Raw genomic sequence first — 22,137 nt, 5'->3', positions numbered from 1 at the left:
GTGTGAAACCTTGCGTGGATCAAAACTCCGAGGAGCAGTGAATGCATCAACTGTGGATACGTCTTTGCGTAACTCCTGAGCTGTACGTCGCTGACTGTACACATACAAGATGGCAGCTTTGGTGGAAGACGAATTTGAAGATGCGCCCGATGTGGAGCCGTTAGAACCAACTCTGAAGAATATCATCGAGCAGAAATCTTTGAAATGGATATTTGTGGGTGGGAAGGGTGGCGTTGGTAAAACGACATGTAGGTAAGTTGATTAAAATGCTAAATTGCCTCCGGATACTGACTCGGCTTGAGCGGCTGGCTAGCATTAGCCGTTACCATAAGTTGACGTTGATCATTGTCCGAAAATGAATTGCGTGGGTAATTTTCCCACGACGAGATTAGACTGGTGTTAAATTTCTACCTAAAGACGCGCTAGCATCAAAGAAAAGTGACTGTTATGTTTTAGATTTGAGTAAGGAGTCCTTTCGCCGGGCAGTTTGGTAGCTGTGAAGCGCAGTGAGCAGCTAACGTTAGCAGCTGACACATGGATTCACGACTTTCTCAACACCTTCAGTAATCACCGTATAAGCCATCATCAATAACCTGCTGCTAATGTTACCTGTTCTTTTACTTCACCCAGAGTTAAAGGAGACTCCAGAGTTAGGCTGTCAAGCCCGTATTATCATATCTTTATTCATAACAAGAAGAAAAAAATATGAATAAATGCGATTCCAAATGAACGTGGATCTAGTCTGTAGCGGACTTATTTCAAACAAGATAACTAACAAAAATCTAATGTGTCAAACAAATATGTACATCACATCAGAGCAGCCACGATAACATTGCGCATAGATCAACCACTGTCGCATATGCTATCCCTTAAGTTATCTACTGTGTTTCAGTTGGAATATAATTGCATGCGAAAGTTGCGTTCATCAAAGTAACTGGGGGAAGGTAATGTTCACAAAGCGGAACTGGATTAGAATTTTACTTTGTGCTTTACACGGCATGCATGCACATGAAGGATTAAGAATTCAAAACATTGCGGATCTCATTGTTGGTCAGTTGCACAGCATTTCTTACATGCTTACATTGGGCACAAAATACTCTTAACAGGCTCTTTAAACACAAACCTGTCCCCTTTCCATGTCCTTCTGACAGCTGTAGTTTGGCTGTCCAGCTGGCTGCTGTTCGGGAGAGTGTGCTCATCATTTCCACAGATCCTGCCCATAACATCTCTGATGCTTTTGACCAGAAGTTCTCAAAGGTACCCACTAAGGTTAAGGGCTATGACAACCTCTTTGCAATGGTGAGTATATGTGTACACCTAACAGCTATTAAATGTTACAAGTGTGAGGTGCTGCTTGATGAGATTAAAAATTGAACTCAAATGTTTGCAAATATATTTTTTTCTGAGAAGCATGTTATTAATAATATTAATAACATTGATGAAGTCTATGAAACAACAATGAGCAAGCATCCACAGTACAAGGATTTTCTTATCCACATTTTCATCTTTGCATCATATTAAAGACTAACGTTTAGACAGAGTTTAAAAAGCACAGAGGGTTTGTTCATTCTGTTTTTGGAAAAAACAAGTTAGTGCATGAGATCACCATCTTTTCAGAGTCACGAGGCTAGCCAGTTCCACATGTGAGTCTCACAAGCACCACTGTGTAACAAACTCAATCACTGGAGGGCATAAAAACATTTGCAATCTATTTGAAGTGTTCTGATCTTAGGATTTGGGCATGTGTATACAGGAGATTGACCCGAGCTTGGGTGTGGCAGAGCTGCCTGATGAGTTCTTCGAGGAGGACAATATGCTCAGCATGGGCAAGAAGATGATGCAGGAAGCGATGAGCGCCTTCCCCGGCATCGATGAGGCTATGAGCTATGCAGAGGTCATGAGGTAGTTTTGTATTTGAGTTTTCTCGCAGCATGTCTGAAGTTTTAAGGACAGTTAGTGAGTGTTATACTTACCACTGTTGTTTGCCTGTATCTCAGATTAGTGAAGGGAATGAACTTCTCAGTGGTGGTCTTTGACACTGCCCCTACTGGTCACACACTGCGACTGCTTAACTTTCCCACGATTGTGGAGCGAGGTCTAGGCCGCCTCATGCAGATCAAGAACCAGATTAGCCCTTTCATCTCTCAGGTGGGTGCTGAGACGAGCAGATCGGTTCAAACCATTTTCATTATTCTGCACATAAAACATGATTTCTGATTAAATATATTCACTTTGTTGGCCTTTTTCTTTCTCCAGTGTTTTCTCTTTCTCTCTTCTCTTGTTTTCACTCACACTGTCCATCTCTTTTGCTGTTTCTAGATGTGTAATATGCTTGGTCTGGGTGACATGAACGCAGACCAGCTGGCCTCAAAGCTTGAAGAAACCCTGCCAGTCATTCGCTCAGTTAGTGAGCAGTTCAAAGACCCTGTAAGTCACATTTATATATTCTTATACAACTTTGGGATTTATATAGTAATAGCTTACTATTGATTTGATGATTGAGGGTAGAATTAACTGCCTTTTAACGGGAAGAGCCCTGTCTGGTGGAAATCAGGTTAAGGGAGGGTGCTCCTCTCTGATTTTATTATGTATATAAAAATGTGTTTTCTAGTTCTCTTACATTTGGGATCAACTGAAAGCTTTTCAGAGAGCCTTTAGAACAACTCGATAAAAGAAAATTACACTTGTCTAGCCTAAAAATAATAATGATCCCTGGACATTTTTTTTTCCTTCAGCCACTTTCTAATTTTGGCATTATTGTACAGATGAACCAGATGCAACATCATTGTCAGTTAAAGATGTAATTGCTTTAATGGTTGTAGTCTCCACCCACCCACGATGAATAAGCCTTTTCACACTACACTTCAGTCATATACTGTTCTAATGAGGTGCTGTGGTAGCTACATGCACACCCTCTGTAACAAGTCTTATCTGATGACAGAAGAAACTTTAGCTGGTTCGAGTGTCAATAGTGTGTGTGGATACAAGAGTTTTTTTTGGAGTGACTCACTGTGCACAGCGGCCTGTTGCACATGCATGTATCCCTCTTATCAAGCCCTCTTTATACTATTTTGTCATTAGGACAAAAGAAGTTTCGACAACAGTTTCACCTTTTTATTATTTTCTTTTAAAGTTCTAACTCCACCCCTGTTGAGCCCTAGTAGCTAGTCTGTTTTACTTGACTGCTTTAGGTTTTGTTGTTCCTTTTGATTTTGTTCTTTGATGGGAACTCATCTACCTGTTTAGACAAAATATTTAATGTAAATAACGAATTCAGTATTTGGAGGAAATTTGAGCTTCATGAAGTCATATTAATAGTTTTTATCTATGTGTGTTGTGACGCACCTTCCTCTCACCCTTCAGGAGCAGACCACCTTCATCTGTGTGTGTATTGCTGAATTTCTGTCACTTTATGAGACAGAGCGGCTGATTCAGGAACTGGCCAAGTGCCGCATCGACACGCACAACATCATTGTCAACCAGCTCGTTTTCCCTGATGCAGACAGGCCGTGTAAAATGTGTGAAGCCCGCCATAAAATTCAGTCGAAATATTTAGACCAGGTATGAATCAGGAGAAATGGGAAAGTTTATTTACAATATTTACAGTTCAAAGTCACACAACTTTATTGGTGGTTTGTCTTCTGCCCACAGATGGAAGATCTTTACGAGGATTTCCACATAGTCAAGTTACCTCTACTGCCCCATGAAGTTCGAGGTGCCGACAAGGTCAACACGTTCTCTAAGCAACTTCTGGAACCCTACAAACCCCCAAACAAGTGATGTCCTGCCCCCTCGCAGGGCCGCCTCCTCTCCCCCCATTCTACAGACACAGCTCTGCAGTCTGAGTTATCCTCCTCTGAGCTCCATCCCCAGCAAGCCTCAAATCCTGCAGCAACAGCCTCAAGACGATCCATTCAGTCCTCAACACGGTATCTTCACAGCACGGTTACAGCGAGACACCCGCCTGCATTGAAGGGTGCCCCACCCCCCACGACATCACAAGTAAACCCATAGAGAAGCTGCATTATTTTTGGAGATAAGATGGTACATATGCGTGCCGCCTTACTCTCACTTCACCTTCTCTTGTCTTCATATCCACTGTGGCAGTTCCTACTTTAAGCATTTAACTTTTTCTCGACAGAAGAATTGAAAAATCGTCCCCTCCTCCCCCACACCCTGTGCAGTGTCCGGCCTCAGTTGTGAAAACAAAGTGTTTCCAGTGACAGTGCTGTGTGTTTGAGGAGAAAACAGCTTTCAGATGGTTGATGTTTATGACTTGTTTATTCTGTGTGATTCATGGTGACTGTGTGTCTTCTTCCATTTGATTTGCAACTTAAAAATTCAAACAAACTCGTGTATCACACTTTTTCCATCCAGATTTCTATATTCAGGTTGTGGTGGTGGCAGGGAAATAAAAAAGAAAACACTAAAAAAAACCCAGGAAGACAGCTTGTGTGGTCTTTAGTTACAGCCTTGTTATTGCAACCAAAACAAACTGAAACAAAACAAATTTGAGTGTCTTTTACCATTTATCAGATCATTAGATGACAATAATGAGAACATCAGTCAGATTTATTGTTTTCTATCCATAAAGGACACTAGTTGCTTTGGTTGGTATGTGGAGGAAGGTTGCAGTTTTATTTGATGTGACTGGTGATGTTTGAGCTGGAAGCTAAAGCTGTTGGGCACTGCTGATCTCCCTGTTCATGTTCCTATACAGCGCTCATAAACTCATCCAGTGTGTTTCTGTCAAACCTGTGTCCATCCTGTTGACTGAGAACTATATGGGAACACCATTGAAAGATATTAGTAGCCTTATTCAGCGCTTTGTTAATTAAAATACATATTGAATGTCACTTGATCAAATGTTAAATGAATGGTGAGGTGAAGGAAATTTAAAGCATCCTTTCCCTTTTGATTGAATATCAGATTCCTGGCTGCCTTGATTGGTGCTTCCCAAGTGAAACATAAATAAATAACAGGATAGTGCACTCTCAGTTAAAAGCTCCATTTCCCCTCTCTGTCACGGACAGTTTTTGAGTTGGTAAGAATCTGTTTTCTATAGATTTTCCTTAAATTATAATGTCAGTGTTGATTAAAACAAACTTGCCTCAGCTGAAAGTCTTTCATGGTCATTTCTTTTTCATCTGCGTGCCAGTTGAATTAATCGTTTAATTGGAGGGGACTGAAGCAAATTCTTGCGTGCGCACAGACCACCAAACTGAGCAGTGTGCAGATCGGCTCCGACAGAGCATGAAGCCCCATTTAACCTTCCAACAAAGCAGTTCAGGAGCAACATAAAAGCCTCCCACTGAAAAGAACACAAAAGTGGGAGGAAAAATGACACAAAATGACTATTGTATCAATGAACGCCAAGAAGTATCTCAGTTTAAAGTGTGGTCGATAAGTCGTGTTGGGTACTTTGGAGACATGATTTTAAAAAAAGTCTCAAACTATATCCAGGTGCGGAGCTCCACTCCACTGATATCTCCTTATTACAGTACAACTAAGTTTAAGAAAAGTGGAGGAAGCTTTGACATAAAATGCTCCTTTAAGATGGTATGAGTATCTTAAGATGTTTGTTATTTAAGCTGCAGCACGCAGTAATTACTGATCTGTAACTGGAAAATTGGGTGATTTTCTTTCGTATCACTTAACACGAAACTTTGCCATGGTTCACTTGCTATTGTTGCATAATTTTCTACTGTACTGCACGGTCCTGTGCGCTCCTGGTGCCCCGGCGCTGCGGCCTGTCGCTTGTGTTCCATCACCTAGCCCCGCTCTCCCGGTCGGGGGTCGCGTTAACGAGCTCCTCCTCGTTTCGGGGATTTACCCCGGGGCGCACTGACCACTGGACGCACTGAGGAGGCACGTAGGATTACTGCCACGCAGCCGAATGAGCTTCAACTTAACGGAGCCACTTGATCACAGGCTTCCGAGCTCATTGAAAAAACAGCACAGAACAAGGCAAATGGAAGACGGTACTACTAAATGAAAATATGAATTCACTTATCCAGAGGTGCCAATTACGCACAGGGGATGCGCTGAACATTTCAGCAAGCTAAATCACAACAAAAGGTAAGTAGATGTTTTTTTTTTTTTTTAAATAACTACAATCAATAACTAGAAATAAAAACTTTTTTTGTGAGATCATGTTCTCATTGTCTCTGGCTCACCTGAGTTTAGCTGTTTCTTCCAAACAGCTGTTTTTTTTTTATTTTATTCTGGAGACTTGTAGATCTTCTGTCACTGATGACGGTCACATACACGGCTAGAGTTGCAAACGCCCGATTCTGTGGCTTCTCCAAGCTGCTCTGGGCCTGGAAAGGGAGCATCTACAAGGTGTTATATAAAGAATTCCTGGCTTTCTTTGCCATGTATACCGCCATCAGTATTACTTACAGGTGAGAAAGGAGGATTGCTTTATCAGTGCTTTGATCCATTCATCATACTAAACTTTGGAAAACTTTTCCTCTGTTGTTTTTAGATTTTTCCTGTATGATGACCAGAAAAGGTATTTCGAAAAGCTGGCAATTTACTGCAATCACTATGCCAGTCTCATCCCCATGTCTTTTGTACTGGGTAAGCTAATGATCACCTTTTTGCTGTCTCCCAGATCTTTTTCACTTTTATGATTTACTCCTGATGTTTGCATCCAGAAAATAGGAATAGTTTGCTAAATAGGACAAGGCTCATGTTTTATAGATTTTTGTCAGCGATCCTCAGCTCTAGACATCGAGACCCTTGTTTCATGGGTTTGTAGCTTCTAGAGTTACATATCTGCTGTTTGTAATTGAAGGTTTGATTATGCAAATATTAGAATAATGTTTTTAAAAAGAGATCTACACATTTTTAACAGTGATAATAGCAGATTTTTGTGTGGGTCTTAAAAACCCTTTAGTGCATTTACTACATGAGGGATTTTCAGTTTACAGACTCCGCTTTTGTTGAAGTTCATCCGTCCTTGCACTGTTTGCATGTTTCGTTGGTTTTACTTTGTGGATGTAAATCACCTAATTATTCTTATGCATCCTGTGAGTCATTAGTCAAGGTTACTGGTTCTCTATTGGGATCCATCGGGCTTAACAAGACATTATGTTCAATGCTGTGAAAAAGTATTTGCCTCTAATTTTTAGTTTTTTGGATATTTGTCAGATCATCAAACAAATTTTATCATTAGACAACGATATCCTGAGTAGATGGAATTGCTGCTGTGTTTCCGATCATTGTCCTGGTGCATAATCTGAGTGTGTTTGATCTTCAGGACATGAACTGATGGCTGAGCATTCTCCTTCAGGATTTTCTAGTAGATATCAGAATTCGTGGTACCGCAAGTAATGGCAACTATGACTACTATGTTTGACTGTTAATAAGTGCTGTGTTAGTTTTACATCATTAAACCTTCCAAAAAGTTCAACTTTTGTCTCATCAGTCCACAGAATACTTTCTAAAAGTCCTGTTTTTTTGGGGGGGTTTTTTTGGCAAATGTGAAAAAAGCGTTTGTGTTGTTTTTGGTCAGCAGAGAATTTCTCTTTGAAACTCTTCCATTAAGGCCATATATTTGCCAGTCTTTTATTTTAATTCACTGGCTGCCCATTTCTTTTAGGATTAATTTTAAAATGATTTTATTTGCATTTAAAGCCTCCATGGCCTAGCCCCATCTTATCTCTCTGAGTTGCTACAGCATTATATGCATAAGCTTAGAGGAGATCGTACTTTTGCCGTAGCAGCTCTAAAACTGTGGAACAATCTGCCTTTAGAGATTAGACAGGCCTCTTCTCTGCCTGTTTTTAAAACACTTCTGAAAACCCACCTCTTCACCCTGGCCTTTGACTCCTTGTGAGATGTTGTTTTTTCTTTTCTATTTTATTTAAGTTGTTGTTCTTTACATGTCATTTTGAGCTCTTTGGTGATCCTGGTTGAGTTGTCAGTGCACTTTAGGAATAGTTTTGGTAGGATGGCCACTCCTGGGAAGGTTCACCACTGTTCCAAATGTTCTCCATTTGTGGATAATGACTCTCACTCTGGTTCACTGGAGTCCCAAAACCTGTGTAATCCTTTTCAGATTAATAGACATCAGTGACTTTGTTTCTCAGCTTTAGATTTTTAGACCACGACCTGATGTGTTTCTGTTAAGATCTTTTATCCTATTTCACTTTGTCGGGTAGATTATATTATGTGATTTCTTGATTTAGCAGGTCTAGCGGTAATCAGACCTGGGTGTGGGTAGTGAAAGTGAACTCAGTGTTTCAAAAACGTGGTTAATCGCAGTTAATTCATGATTTAACATGAGTTGGGTTACTTTTTCACATAGGGCTGGATAGGTTTGGATTAGCCACTCAGGAAGGGGGCAAATACTTTTTCACAGCACTGTAACAGTAAACTCAAACCACTTGACATCCTTTAGGCCCCTTTATGGACCTTACAAGATAGCATATGATCTCATGTTTTTTAAAAGTTCCAGTTTTTTACTTAGATCTTCAGTAGTAATCATCTGTCCACTGCTGTTTGCAGGTTTCTATGTGACCCTGGTGGTGAACAGGTGGTGGAACCAGTACACCAGCATCCCACTCCCTGACAGACTCATGTGCGTCCTGTCAGGCGGCCTCCAGGGGAGCGACGAGCGAGGCCGTCTGCTGAGGCGCACCATGATGCGCTACGCCAGTCTGTCAGCCCTGCTCATCCTCCGCTCTGTCAGCACTGCTGTCTTCAAACGTTTCCCCACCATGGACCACGTGGTAGAAGCTGGTAAGAAGGATGGTGAAGGAGGGAAGATGGTGATGGGAGTGGTGTGGGTCTATTCTTAGCTGTTAATGTAAAATAGCCATTCACTCGCTGATGCTGATGATGAGTATCAGTGATCAGATGTTTCCCAGGCTGTAGTCAAGAAGTGACCCAAAGTGTTTTAGCCCAGTCACACACAAATGACTCTCCTGCTTTGATTTACAATGTGAAGTTATTTCACAGAGTCACAAACAATTCTCAGAGATTTGAACAGCGTCAGAAGACTATGTTTGTTTTCTGAAGCAGTTCTTTGTGACTATTGTCTATGAATCCTCATCCCAGTTTCTTGCTGTTATTTAAACTGAAGTCTTACATAATAAACAAGTCCGGTTTTGGTCCATGCAGGATTCATGACAAGAGATGAGCGAAAGAAGTTTGAGGGTCTCCACTCTCCATATAACAAGTACTGGATTCCCTGTGTTTGGTTCACCAACTTGGCTGCTATGGCTCGCTGCGAGGGCAGAATCAAAGACAATCACACTCTCAAACTACTGCTGGAGGTACAGCAGAATTAAAGTTGTGTTTTGGTGGATATGCAGGCTTAGATATGCATTCACACAGACAGCTAGTTTCTTTATTTGTGTGTGAACAGGAACTGAATGCATTCAGAGGGAAGTGTAGCATGCTGTTTCATTATGACATGATCAGTGTTCCTCTGGTCTACACTCAGGTAAGTGCTGACTATTATCGCACTGCTATTAACTCTTACACACATCTTTAATTAAACTATGATTTTCTTTCACACAAACATTTTTTTTTACATTAGGCTTTTGTTTCAATTTTATTCACTGATGTCAAAGAAATGACTGCGATTGCTTCCAGCTGAAGTGACAAAAACTTACAGGTGAAAGACTGCATCTCTCAAATTGTAATTGTTCAAATATAAATAATAAATTAGTCCCTAGTGACAAGTCATGTACATTCATTTGAAATAAAAAGTTTTCACAGCACTCTATGCAGTCTCGTGAAAAACTAAGTACATCCTGTGATTTAGTAGCTTGTAGATCGACCTTTTAGCAGCAGTAACTCAAAGTAATTATTTTCTGTATGACTTTATCAGTCTTTCAATGTTCATTGCTTCAGTTGTTTTAGATAGATGACTTCACATTTGACTCTATAACATTTGGTGCACAGGGGAGTTTATGGTCAACTCAATGATTAGAAGGTGCACACGTCCTGTGGCTGGAAAATAAGCCCAAAACACCAATGTGCTTCACATCTGATATGAGGCGCTTATGCTAATATGCTGTGCTTGGTTTTCATTAAATGTGGTACTGTGTGTAATGTCCACCGGACATTGTTCTGGGAGTCTTATGGTTTCTTTCAGGTGTAACTTAAGTCATGTTGCCATGTTCGTTAGAGAGGAGAGGCTTTCTCAAGGGGAAGCTTCCAAACAAACCATACTTGTTCAGTCTTTTTCTAATTGTACTACCATGAACTTGAACACTGAGCGCTAACTGAGGTCTGTAGAGTCTGAGATGTTGTTCAGAGTCTAATTCTTGCAATTTGTCTGAGCGCGACACACTCTAACCATGGGATGAATTTGCTGGGATGTCCACTCCTGGAATGATTGCGGCATTGTGTTAACACTTACCTGAATGCTTCAGACTGGCAAACTGCTAAAACCTCTGCTTGTACAGAGGTGGTCACACTTGTTGATTATCATTTCATTAAGTGCATTTGATTAGCAACACCTAGCTGCTACTTATCCTCTTATTTCCAATGGAAACAGTAAGGACGTACTTAGCTTTTACAGTGATTTTTATAAAAAGTAATAATTTTAACTAATAAAACAAATCTATAACTACAGCTGCATTCTAGAGCTTTGTGATATATAGGATCAAACATGCAACAATCAAAAATAAGTAACCAAAAAGACTTATTTACTGTGTTAGTGTTTATAAGTACATAACTTAATTAAGGAATATGGCTCAGTGTATTTGTATGCAGCTATTAAATAAATTTTTGATTAGTCAGATTGCATTTGTTGATGTTCACATAAACTGTCTTTAATAAACACTTAATCTGTTGTAAATGTAAAATAAAATAAGTGTATTTTAGTGCTTATTTTTGATCATTTTAGTATTGTAATGATAAAAAAGAGGTTAAAGAAAAGCTGCAGAGTAAACCACAAAACCACCTAAATCCATCTGTCCCTCAGGTGGTGACTTTGGCCGTGTACAGTTTTTTCCTGGTGTGTCTAATTGGTCGCCAGTTCCTGGACCCCAGTCAAGGTTATCCAGGTCATGACCTTGACCTCTATGTGCCCATCTTCACTCTACTGCAGTTCTTCTTTTATGCAGGCTGGCTCAAGGTCAGATTTAGGCTTACAGCACATTTATTCCCTGTTTGATTCTAAAAAAAAAAAAAAAAAGTAACACATGGAGAGTTATTGTGGGTTTTTTTCATATTTTATGTTTTGTTCTGAAGGTTGCTGAGCAGCTGATCAACCCTTTTGGAGAAGATGATGACGACTTTGAGACCAACTGGCTGATAGACAGAAACTTCCAGGTTTCTTAATGCTCTTTTTCTGATCTTGTAGCAATCAACTTCTCAGGGAGGAACTTTGTGGCCTCATTATCAAATGCAGCTTCTTCATTGTTTTGTTTTTTAAATTTCTCCTCCATATCTCTGGCCTACTATAATGACACTGTGGCAGTTATTGTAATCTGTTTTAAATGTTTTCAGAGAGCGACCATCAGGTAAAATTTGTTTCTGTTGTGCTTGCTTGATTTTAATTGGACTTTTTTTCTTATTGTGGATACTTATTATGTGTGCATCTCTTTGCATTTCATTCTGTAGGTTTCCATGATGGCTGTGGATGAGATGTATGGAGATTTGCCGATGATGGAGAGAGACCGTTACTGGAATGACTCCAATCCCCGTCCACCCTACACCGCAGCCACTCTCTTCGTCCTGCGTAAGCCCTCGTTCCAGGGGTCCACTTTTGACATGGCGTAAGTTTTACATTACCTTCTCATTGTACGTGTACTTCCTTTGTGACTTTGACACCTTCAACTGGATTCCCCCCTCATGGTGGGAAAATTTCAGTTGTGAAAATGAAAGTAATGCACCTAAATTAAATCAAGTACTTTGACGTAGTTAGGGCTGAGAAATGGTAAAACCTGTTCCCCAGAGGAAGGCTGAAAACGCAAAACACAACTCTGAACATGGAACATAAATTGCTGTATCGCTTGACAGGATTCCTAAAGAGGAGATGCACTTCCAGCCTCTGGAAGATATTGCTGAGAACTTGGAAGAGTCAGGAACTCGCCATCCTAACATGGCTCTCTTCAACCGCCTTCTCAACTCAGCCCCATCACCGACTGGCCTAATGGGAGGGGCCCTTCGACGCACCTCAGCACAGCTCCAGAGACAGCGCCACTCCCCCGGCATTGACCAGTACAACAGCGATGATGAAGACGAGGACAGCTGTAAAATAGGTAAAGCGGGGTCTCTGCCATCAGGGCTCGGGCAGGAGACACAGAGCACTGTGTGCAGTTTTAGGGATGAGAAGAGTGCCAGAACGCCTTTGCTGGAGATTCAGTTTGGGTCTGAGCAGGACAGGCCAGGAGAGCAACCTGCCATCAAGGAGAGGAAAGAGTTGAGTAGAGTGGAGAGTAAGTGCAACGAAGAGCACCAGATTGGGGAAGAAGAAGGGAAAGGAGAGAGCGGAGAGACAACCAGAGCTCCAGTGTCTCTGCTTCCTCCCCCACCTAAGTCCTCCAGAGAGAAGTCTTCTCGACCATACTCCTCCATTCCCATCACCTCGAGTCACCCCTCTGCTCTCCTCTTTCACCCAGCTGCCCACTCTAGTCTGGAGCTCTGTAGCTCCCAGCCAGCTATCAGTCACAACAAAGCTGTGTCCACCCCCAAACCTCCCTTGGGAGGAAACAAAATGTCCTTCCTCACTGTGCCGTCCTTCAGTGAACCTCAGCGTTTTCGCAGTGTGAGCATGGGGTCAGAGCTCACAGGGTCTTAGGTGGACAGTTGGTAGGTTCACATGAACTTGCGATGGTTTGAAAATATAAGGCTTGATGCAGTGCATGCTTTCAGAAGTGAAGTTAGTCACTGAAGTGGGACTTTCAGTCTTACTAGTTAGTAGCACCTTCGCGGCCACAGTTTTTGGAAATTAGTTTAGTACATAAAGCACTCTGATTTTGTCATGCAACTTCTGAAGTTTGGCTTTCAACGATGATCTGTAATTAGTTTCAAAAATCAAAAGGAAGAGAGGGATAGGAAATATGAATAACACTATGTTTTGATATGTTTAAAGGAATACGATGACCTTTGGAAATCCATGTTTGTCTGAGATAGAAAAAATCTATTTAAGTTTGATCATTTTGAATTACTGTAACCGGAAGCAGGTGGAAAATTATTGTTATTTCTATCATTTTTAAAAGGGAAGAGCTCAGAGTAATCTGGATGCTGCATCTTGATAGTCGATGAGAGATAGCAGATTTTATTTTAGAGTTGTAAAACTTAAAACTTTTAACTTTAACCAAAGTTTATTCTGAAAAGAAAGCAAAATGCATGCGTGACACAGTTTTCTATGTTCATCTAATTCATCTTGATTATTTAAAAAAGTAAATACATACACATTTATGACTTATTGTTTTCATTTTCTACTACTTATTATAATATATTCATAATAATAATATTGGCTTAAATTAATTAACACAATAATTCAACAAAAAATTATACATTTGATACACTGTTTCAACAGACCAATGAATGAGTATCTAAAAACACATGTATAGTTATAATATAGCTACAACACTGTTATCTAGGGGTGGGTTCTTATAATCGATTCATCGATTAAAATCGATTCTGGCTTGGATAACGTAAAATCGATTCATTAAAATCCTGAATCGATTTTTTAATATAAATTTATTTTGCCCAAAATGCCAGAATCTCAGGTGAAATCTCACAAAATTTCAAGAACCACCAAACAGTTAAGACAGTAAATGAGAGCAGGAACACGGATTCTGCACAAAGACTTAAACACACAGCGGGACCCGCGGATCAGAATCAGTTAGATGTCGCTTTTCTCACAGTCGGGGCTGAAAGCCGACAGCTCGCTGACTCTGATCTGTCGGCGGGTCTGCGCTTTGTGTGCACGCCCTTTATGCGCCGATTCTAAAGCTGTTAGTTTGATCTCTCTCCAAACAATATTGACCGAACCAGCAGCAAAAGAAGATCCAAACGCTTCACATAAACATCGTCATGAATTCACTCAGACTTTTACTGTTTTGCTTCCACTGCGATGCACAGCTCTCTCTCTGTACTTCAAGAACAGTTTCCCTTTCTTCATTATTCGCTTGCTTGTTACGCACAAGTCTACTGTTGTTTACAGGCTGTCGGCCTCTGTTTTTTCCCTTTTACATTCTTCCGAAAAGAAAACCTCATTTCTGCTGTTCAATACTGAACAAATTTAAACTTTTTAAAATTATTCAAAATGCAAAACACTGTGTCTCTAATAAAACCGCTGTAACTTCAGAGGTGATGTTCATATGTTGATTAATGGTTTTCTTTCGTTTTTGATGTACTGCAGAATATTTTTGTAAAATCCCAGGCCAGGAAAATCACCTTCATGTTTTTCTGTGTTTTATCCTCAGCTACTTTGACACAAAGGCCTCTGCTGTGATGCTCACACCTGTGATAAAGTCTTGCGTGTGTCAGCTTCCTTTTTATTGATACAAAAATATGTAAATGTACTGATCTGAATTATAATATTTCTGACTGTCAAAATTTCCCAGATTTAAATCGAATCGAATTAAATCGAATCGTGGATCGAATCGATTTGGGGCCTTGTGAATCGGAATTGAATCGATTCTAGAAATCAGTGACGATACCCAGCCCTACTGTTATCTGCAAGTGCCAAATGTACAGTCTGTACCAACAGTGACCAGCAGGGGGCGATAGCAGCAAACAAAAAACAGCACAGGCACAGAAGTCAGTTAAAAGAAAAGTCAAAGTACTTAAGCAAGCCTCACACAGGCTTTGCTCCTACAAGAGGATACAATATTTTTCACATTTCAAACTAAGGGATGTTAACTACAGTTTCTCCCGTCACGAATCACCATTTCGATCATGTCTAACAGTTGCCTCAGAGCTATATCGGCTCTTTGGATTAATAAACTACATTTTTAACATCTAATAAAATGGAACTGATTTGGGAGTATGGGTTGCCCAGAGCCAAAACAAGACTAAGGAGCAATCATTTTAGGTGGCTTGGTTGATTTATAGGCAGTGAAAGACTTATTATGGGTGGAAAAGAGGAGTGCAAAAGGTCACCTCAGTAAAGTGGGAAGTGGGAGTTGTTTGGTCGCTCATATTTTTAGATTCGTATTGATGCTGGCTCAGTCTGATCTTCTTAGAAGCAAAGGAGATGGGTAAATAACAAAAACAAGAAACAAACAGTGATATTGTTTAATCCATGCAATCACTTGTGGACTTGTTTTTAAGTTAGTGTTATCCTCAAAGCCATTCTTCTTAACTTTTATGTATGCTTTCTGAACAGTACTGCAGTACTCGTAATGCTTTGCCAGGCTGCCAGGATCCATTTCCCCTCTTCTTCCTGTCTGGGCCTTGTTTAATAAATCTGTGACACTTAAAATCAATTTAGAGAAACAAGCAGATACGAGCTCACCTCTGAGATAGATGCCTTTGTGCAGACTTGCCTCTGCATTGCTGCTCATTATTTCAGACGGATCAAAGACAAATATGAGCAGAATATAACCAAAATGCAACTGCATGTCTGACCCAATGACACAGCAGAAGGCCCATGACCTACCCTCATCACAGCTCAGTGCCGCTCTCGGCTGTTTTGGAGCAGAAGACCTTACGTACAGAACAATATGGAGAGGTTCTCCGAAGTGTTCTGCACTCCTCTCCAAAGTCAAGGATCCCATCCTGCTGATCTGGGGACATTCACTCAGTCCCTCGGGAGGGGATTAGTGCAGTGACACAACACAATAAGCTTGACACACGTGGAAATAAATAGGGTATAAAGCTGCGCGTCATAAAGTGTTATCAGCACAAAAGTTACGACCTGGAAAACAATGCTAATAAATTGATGTTAGAGATTGAGACTGAATCTTTTTATGAGCTGCATCATGTCGCAACAATCTGATGTTTCTACAAAGAGCTGGCACTTACTACGGTTACACAGACAAACATGTTTGTTTGTCTGTGTAACTGAAGTTTCAGTGACCCAAAAATTCTGTAATTCCCCTCATTATCACTTGACCAGCATCAAAGGCCAGCAGTATCTGCATATCAGGGAACATCAAGAAACACAGAAACTGTCCGGCCACATGTGGCTATACTTTTGTACTGAAGCCCTCTTTTGTCAGTCTCCCAGAGTCAGTTTTTACAAAGGTCAACCCATTCCAGTCTTTGTGCTGGCTTCAGGGGAAATGTGGTTGATGCTTCTGTCATTAAGTGTGAAAACATGAGTGTGGGGGAGGATTTCAAAGAAGTGTGCATTTCTCTGGAACCAGGAGAACTGAGGTCAGCAAGCAGGCTTACTGAAACTATCTCAGTAAGCCTAAGACTCAGAGCTGCTCTGCCGTCCAACAATCAGCCCATATTTACCACATAGTAGTGTGTGTTTGCACACTTCAGTACTCACACTGTTTATATGTGTTTGACACTGTGTAGTTTCAGTTTATGGACTTTGTGGAAAAAGAAGCGTGTTCCTGAAACAGAAAAAAGCAAAAGAAACAAAAAATGTGGGAAGAAAGGAAACTTTCACAAGATAAGCTTCTTGGAATATGAAACCTGTGAATGTTTACTTTGTTATGACAGATGTGGATCACAAGACCACAACAGACACAAGAAATGCTGCAGATTCCTGTTAGTTAGCATTGCTTGAACATCAGTTGTGAAAGCTTCCTCCTACTTACTTCAATTTCTGCTTCATCACAGTCAGTTTCCTCGCATCAGCTTACCCATACCAAAACCTATAAATATAAAAACACTCAAGTTAACGGAAATTCTTATTTATTCCATCTATATTTATAGCTTTCACTATAACTCGATCGGGAATGATACACCGATACACTTTAGTCCTGGGAACACAACACACAAGTCCAGCAGGTGTATTAAATATGAGTGGGTGGATGATCAGTGAGGCCAACCACAAGAAGACGGAGCTCCTAAACCGCTTTATTTCAAACTAAAACTGAAAGTGAGCACGCCCAAAATGTCAGTAATACGTTTACATTGCTCAGGAAAACGGTGTGTGTGAGCAAATATACTGTAAGTACAGTAGAGCAACTCTGGATCAGGAAGACGGGTTTTGAAATGTGGCAGCTTACAACAGACACTCATTGTCTGTGTTTTGTTTTCAAGTACTTGGGAAACCTGTCTGTCCACCGGACTGCTTGTGTTTCCTGTCCTGTTAGACTTTCCTGTAATTTTGGCAAAATCTCGGGGAGGAAATCGCTTTTGTGTTAAATGAAAACAACACAAGACAACACTAATAAAAAAAACTGTTTAAATACAAAGAGAATATTAAATACACGTTATTGCCACTGAAAGAACTTTCTGAGCTGCAGTGTCTTCATGATTATAATAGATAGTAAAACACACACACACAGACACGTGAATGCATGCACACATTAAAAACAAGTTGTTAATATGGCAGCAACAATATTTTTATTGATTTGATTTTCCAGTGAACTGTGCAGACACTCCGTTTACTACCTCAGCAAAGTCTAACGTCCTCTTTCAACTGCGTAAACACACATGTGACTGCAGTCAGTGTTTGTTGTACCGTTTCTACCCTGTACTTTCACATTTGTTTTTGTCTGGTGTGCATGTGTGTGTGTGTGTTTCGGGGCACTCCCTGTCTTACACGCCCTGCCTCGTGAAGCGGTAGCTTCTGTGCTTAAGGACTCGTCTGTCTCGTTCTCCCTGTGTGTGTCTGTCTATCAGCCCTGTCTGTTACAGACTGGTTGTCTCTCTCGTATCTTTTTGCTCTGTACCAACTTTGTTTAAACAGAACCACTCTATCAGTATCGTCTGTCAGAACAGAATGAACCTACTGTTTCTGAATGGTCTCCTTGACAGTGTGATGTTATCAAGATGAATGGCAGAACAAAGACTTGATTTAAGACAAAGACTTAAAGCTTTGCTAAGTGTGTCTACAGGAATCTTAAGTGTGTATTTAACCCAGCATGTAGCTTATTTCCTTATTGCACTTTTTTCAGCTGGTCAACAGTCTTCTTATCTTTCAAAGGTAATATTTGATGCAACGTATTAATTAAAGTGCCTCGCTCGTGGGTGGATCTTGTTACCTTCAGACACAATCAAGCTTCTCGTTTCCAATATTTATGCAAAGCTAAGCAAACCAGCTTAGCTCCTGTTTGAAAACATACACTGATTATCTGGTCACCCACATACGCTGACAAATATTTCATCACAGCAGGGTGCAGGAGACCCCAGGGGGCCCAGGGTTGAATATCAGGATTCCAGATTCAGTATAAGCATGTCTTAATGCCTAAGCAAAATATGTAAATATGTGGACTATTCTCTTGATGGTGCTTGTTCTTCAGTCTGCTGGCATCAGATGACACTTATATAATTCTCTGCCAATTTATATTTAACAACAACAACAACCTTCTCAGATGTACTTCCAAAGGATCATTTTTTAAAAATCTAATTAAACAGGGTCCATGGTATAATCCGAATCAGTTTTTTTTTCCTTTTGGCAAAGGGTGAGCTGTGGGTGGAGGTGAAGAGACTTTGATATGAAAAGGTTTGAAATCCCTACACCCAGTGTGCTCGCTACAGATTCACTTTTCAAGTGTTGGCATGCCAAATGACAGCTCCCCAACAAAATGACTCTGTTTCCAGAGCGTGTTTTAAATTTGGTGAGTTTGCACCTGAGTGTCTCCGTCTGGCTGCCAACCTTCATCCGCAGCAGCAGCGGCGGCCTCAGAGCTTCCTCTGCCCGGCCACATCGATGTTTATGTCTGGGCTGCAGCCCTTCAGAAGTGGCCAGAAGCAACAAAACATGTTTTTTCCCCTTTAGGGTCTGAAAATTGGGCAGACAATGTCTCCACAGTCGGACTGCAGCTTATTATCCAAGTCAACCTGAGCATGTTATTATTGAGAGTGAGGTGGAGTAGATTTTAAAAAGGGGAGGGATTCAAAGTAGAATGGAAAGGATAATTTTCTTGCGACACTGCAGGGTGGCATGGCGATGCAGTGGAGAGCACGGACACCTCACAGGCACACAGTTGCTGCTTTGAATCCAGAGTTGGATGGCTGCATGGGTTCTCTCCGGGAACTCCTGCTTCCTCCCACAGCCCAAAGACATGCATGTTAGACTAGCTGATGATCCTAAATTGATCACAAGTGTGAATGCGAGCATGTCTCTTTGTATTAACCCTGCTGTACACTGACCTGTCCAGAGTGTACGCCACCCCTTGCTCTATGGCAGCTAGGACATGCTGCAGTTCTCCTGCAACCCTGAATTGGATAAGCAGTTAAGAAAGTCAATGGATTAATATTGCACCTGACATTAAATAACCAGTCATGCAGGGGTTTCCCTTTAAAATCTACTGGTGGCAGTTCTTAAAAATATTCCATTTTATAAAAGTACTTTGCTTTTTTCTCAAAAAAACTGACAGTACTGGTTTTAACTCCCCAAAAATAACTAACAGAGCTTAATTTGAGGTAGAATTTAACCTAAAGATTTTGGACGCAGAGATTAGATTTAGGAACTGGCAGTTTAAACCTTAAAAAAATCACCTAAAAGTCTGCTGACTGCTGTCAACAGTAAAAAACAAGACAAAAAACTTTCCTTAAACACTCCATCATCAAGTACAGCTGTCCAAATCACAGACAAGAGTTTATTCTATTTTTAAAGAAGTGAAAACCAAAAACTGGTGTCCAGTCAATGGTTTATTAATCATGTAGTGACAGCATATCTTTATCAGGACTGGTTTAAATAGCTTATCTTTTGTTTTCACTGGTGAATACCTTTCTAAATCAGCCCTCTGAGCCGTTATGCACCTGAAGGGGTTATGCTGAGTCCTCTGTTTTCACTATACACATTGCTTCTTCTGTCTATTTTTAAAACACACAACACGTCTCTGACGACACTCATGTTTGCTGAATCCGGCCACTTGCTCTCACTTTTTGTCAGTTTTCTAGCATTTAAGCTGATCGCGGTTCTGTGAGGTAGTATTGCAGAAATCATGGAAGGGATCTAGTCGTTCTTTCTTCTATTCTGTTTAAAATGAAAATGAAATCTATCCTTAACTGTTTGTCAGGCACATAAAGCCAATCAGGCGTTCTCCCTGTGAGCCCTGAGAGTTTGAAATAACCTTCAGATCAGGCTTTATTACTATTAATTAGTTTTAATTTCTGAACTGAATAGCCTAAGTTGTGTTGTTTTTTTTAAAATGTGCACCACTGTATTTGTTGTGTGTTACATGTACAGTAAGTGCATTATCTAGATTCTAGATAATATTACTAGTAAGACTGATCTGATTTGTTTAGTGGGCTTGTTAAGTATTTACCGTCACAATATTTGAGTCATAAAGTGACCAACAGATAATGTCTTCTTTAATCTAGATATTAATGAGCGGTTAATACAAATATGCTTATCTCACTGACACTTGCATGAGAAAGTTGATACCATGGGAGACTGAAAAAATCCTTAAATAAGGGAGAAATCTTCAGCAGCAAAGATGGTGGTGCAAATATAACTTGTAGGGGGAAAAGATTACGTGATATCAAAACAATCTGAAAACAATGATTGCTGGAATGTTTGGCGCAGATAGTGTTAAAAATCAGTCTGGTTTTTATACTCATTAAGCAATCAGCCCAGCTATTGCATGTCTCCCACAAAATCGCCTGAATTGGTTGCTTTATTTTTCACTTATTCTGATTTTCTACTCTCCCAACTATAAATGGTATGTTGCCAGTTAACATCAGTAGCGTGTCTGAATTATTTCTAGTTAAATGCATTTGGATGCGAAACAAAACTATCATGGCCCTGTGAAGAATATCTTGATAAATCCAGCAGCTGGAGGGCTGCACATCTGCACTGTGAACAGATGGTAAGGGCAGAACAAACAAGGCTGCTCCAAGAGCTGAGGGATGACTAGTCGAAGGCCGACTCCCTGCCCCGACCTCTACCCCCCTCCTCCTCCTCCTCCGTTTATTCTTCCTCTTTTGCCTGCTCCCATGTCACCCCTTGGCTCCCTGATGGATGCTGACAGTAACGGCTGTCCTCCGTTCCCTAACCCATCACCCCAACCCTTCCACTCCCATCTCTCCCACCCCCTTTCCTCATCCCTCCTTCACTCTTCCCTTTTTCCTCTTGCCCATTCTGGTCTGACCATGGTGACCTCGCTTTTTGAAGATGTCATCCTGTGGCTTGGCTTTGAGCTTTTCGAGGGACAATAATGCCTGAGCTCGGCTGTCAAAAGCACATCGAGAGCAGGATGTGCTGCCCATCCATGACTATTAATCTCTGGTGTTCAGTTAGATTTGCTAAGACTGCAAGCAAATCACTGCATACGTCTCTGAAATACCAAAAATGTAGTTTTACAGCAGGTATCAACACTTGTCTCAACTCAAATGAAACACAGAAATATTTTTTGAGGTGAGTCATTTTGACATCTGTGTTAAGACGAAACGGTTACTCAACGTGTCACAAGTGAGCTGATCACCATATGTCAATTGTTTCTTAAAACTAGGGTGTGGCATAACCTTAAAAAAAACCCCTCGCACTCAGTCAGACACATGCACGCGTTCTTCTTCACTTCCTGTTGTGCAATTTCATAAACCTCCGACAGCAAACTTGTTGAACTGGATAAAAGATGGCAAGATAATGGGCACAGAAGCTCGAAATAAAAGTGGGGCAAACTTACACACAAACACTCCACATTTCCCGCTGACATGGGTCAGTAATGATGAAGTAAACTTTATGAAACAGCACATGAGAGGGAGGGGAAAGTGGGAGATGTCATCTTTCGGTGAGGACATGCATTATTCATGCTGTCAGAGGAGACGTTGGTGAAATCACAAGAGTGTAAGTAACAGCGTGTGTCACATATATCAACAGCAATGATGACCTCATTTTTAGCGCATAACTATGCCCGCCCACACAATCTTTAAGGAGCCCCAGATGCACGAGGGTGCACACACCTTAAAAACACGTGTGTGCTGTTTTTTTCTTTTCTTTTTTTAATCATTAAATTATAATAAGTCTAAAATAATAACATTAACTTGTGTTGATAACAGGGAGTAGACATTCTGTAGACTTTCTTAAAATGTAATTACTCTGAAGCATTTTTATCTTTCTCTCGCCTGCATATAGATACACAC

The 22,137-nt window shown here is 40.7% G+C and overlaps 2 protein-coding genes across 3 annotated transcripts; both read left to right on the top strand.

Annotated features, from left to right (window-relative positions):
* Nucleotides 1–82: 82 nt before the first annotated feature.
* Nucleotides 83–5,121, top strand: get3 (guided entry of tail-anchored proteins factor 3, ATPase). Its single transcript, XM_085410665.1, has 7 exons — nucleotides 83–252; nucleotides 1,152–1,299; nucleotides 1,754–1,902; nucleotides 1,998–2,148; nucleotides 2,320–2,427; nucleotides 3,364–3,561; nucleotides 3,652–5,121. Exons 1-7 carry the CDS (start codon nucleotides 110–112, stop codon nucleotides 3,778–3,780), a joined length of 1,026 nt encoding a protein of 341 aa, XP_085266791.1. The 5' UTR covers nucleotides 83–109; the 3' UTR covers nucleotides 3,781–5,121.
* A 475-nt stretch (nucleotides 5,122–5,596) lies between these two features.
* LOC146668681 (bestrophin-2-like) lies at nucleotides 5,597–15,358 on the top strand. 2 transcript variants are annotated; one of them, XM_085410661.1, is made up of 9 exons: nucleotides 5,597–6,404; nucleotides 6,488–6,582; nucleotides 8,515–8,748; nucleotides 9,130–9,284; nucleotides 9,377–9,454; nucleotides 10,946–11,098; nucleotides 11,215–11,295; nucleotides 11,587–11,741; nucleotides 11,986–15,358. In XM_085410661.1, exons 1-9 carry the CDS (start codon nucleotides 6,253–6,255, stop codon nucleotides 12,764–12,766), a joined length of 1,884 nt encoding a protein of 627 aa, XP_085266787.1. In that variant the 5' UTR covers nucleotides 5,597–6,252; the 3' UTR covers nucleotides 12,767–15,358. The 2 variants fall into 2 exon arrangements, with proteins under 2 accessions (XP_085266787.1, XP_085266789.1); XM_085410663.1 differs by lacking the exon at nucleotides 10,946–11,098.
* The last annotated feature ends 6,779 nt before the right edge of the window (nucleotides 15,359–22,137 follow it).

This window comes from Rhamphochromis longiceps, linkage group LG6 (assembly GCF_057381845.1).
Source record: "Rhamphochromis longiceps isolate RC_006_pf linkage group LG6, R_longiceps_female_GT1.1, whole genome shotgun sequence".
NCBI lineage: Eukaryota > Metazoa > Chordata > Actinopteri > Cichliformes > Cichlidae > Rhamphochromis > Rhamphochromis longiceps.
The sequence above is the reverse complement of the archived record's forward strand: the minus strand, read 5'-3'. Positions and strand labels throughout refer to the sequence as shown.

What these genes read in the sequence shown, in the direction of transcription:
- get3 (XM_085410665.1), top strand. Translation starts at nt 110, where the DNA reads ATGGCAGCTTTGGTGGAAGACGAATTTGAAGATGCGCCCGATGTGGAG. An exon ending in TTAGCCCTTTCATCTCTCAG is followed by an intron (nt 2,149 to 2,319) that starts GTGGGTGCTGAG and finishes TGCTGTTTCTAG; the next exon opens with ATGTGTAATATGCTTGGTCT. An exon ending in AGTCGAAATATTTAGACCAG is followed by an intron (nt 3,562 to 3,651) that starts GTATGAATCAGG and finishes TTCTGCCCACAG; the next exon opens with ATGGAAGATCTTTACGAGGA.
- LOC146668681 (XM_085410661.1), top strand. Translation starts at nt 6,253, where the DNA reads ATGACGGTCACATACACGGCTAGAGTTGCAAACGCCCGATTCTGTGGC. An exon ending in TGATAGACAGAAACTTCCAG is followed by an intron (nt 11,296 to 11,586) that starts GTTTCTTAATGC and finishes TTCATTCTGTAG; the next exon opens with GTTTCCATGATGGCTGTGGA. An exon ending in GGGTCCACTTTTGACATGGC is followed by an intron (nt 11,742 to 11,985) that starts GTAAGTTTTACA and finishes ATCGCTTGACAG; the next exon opens with GATTCCTAAAGAGGAGATGC.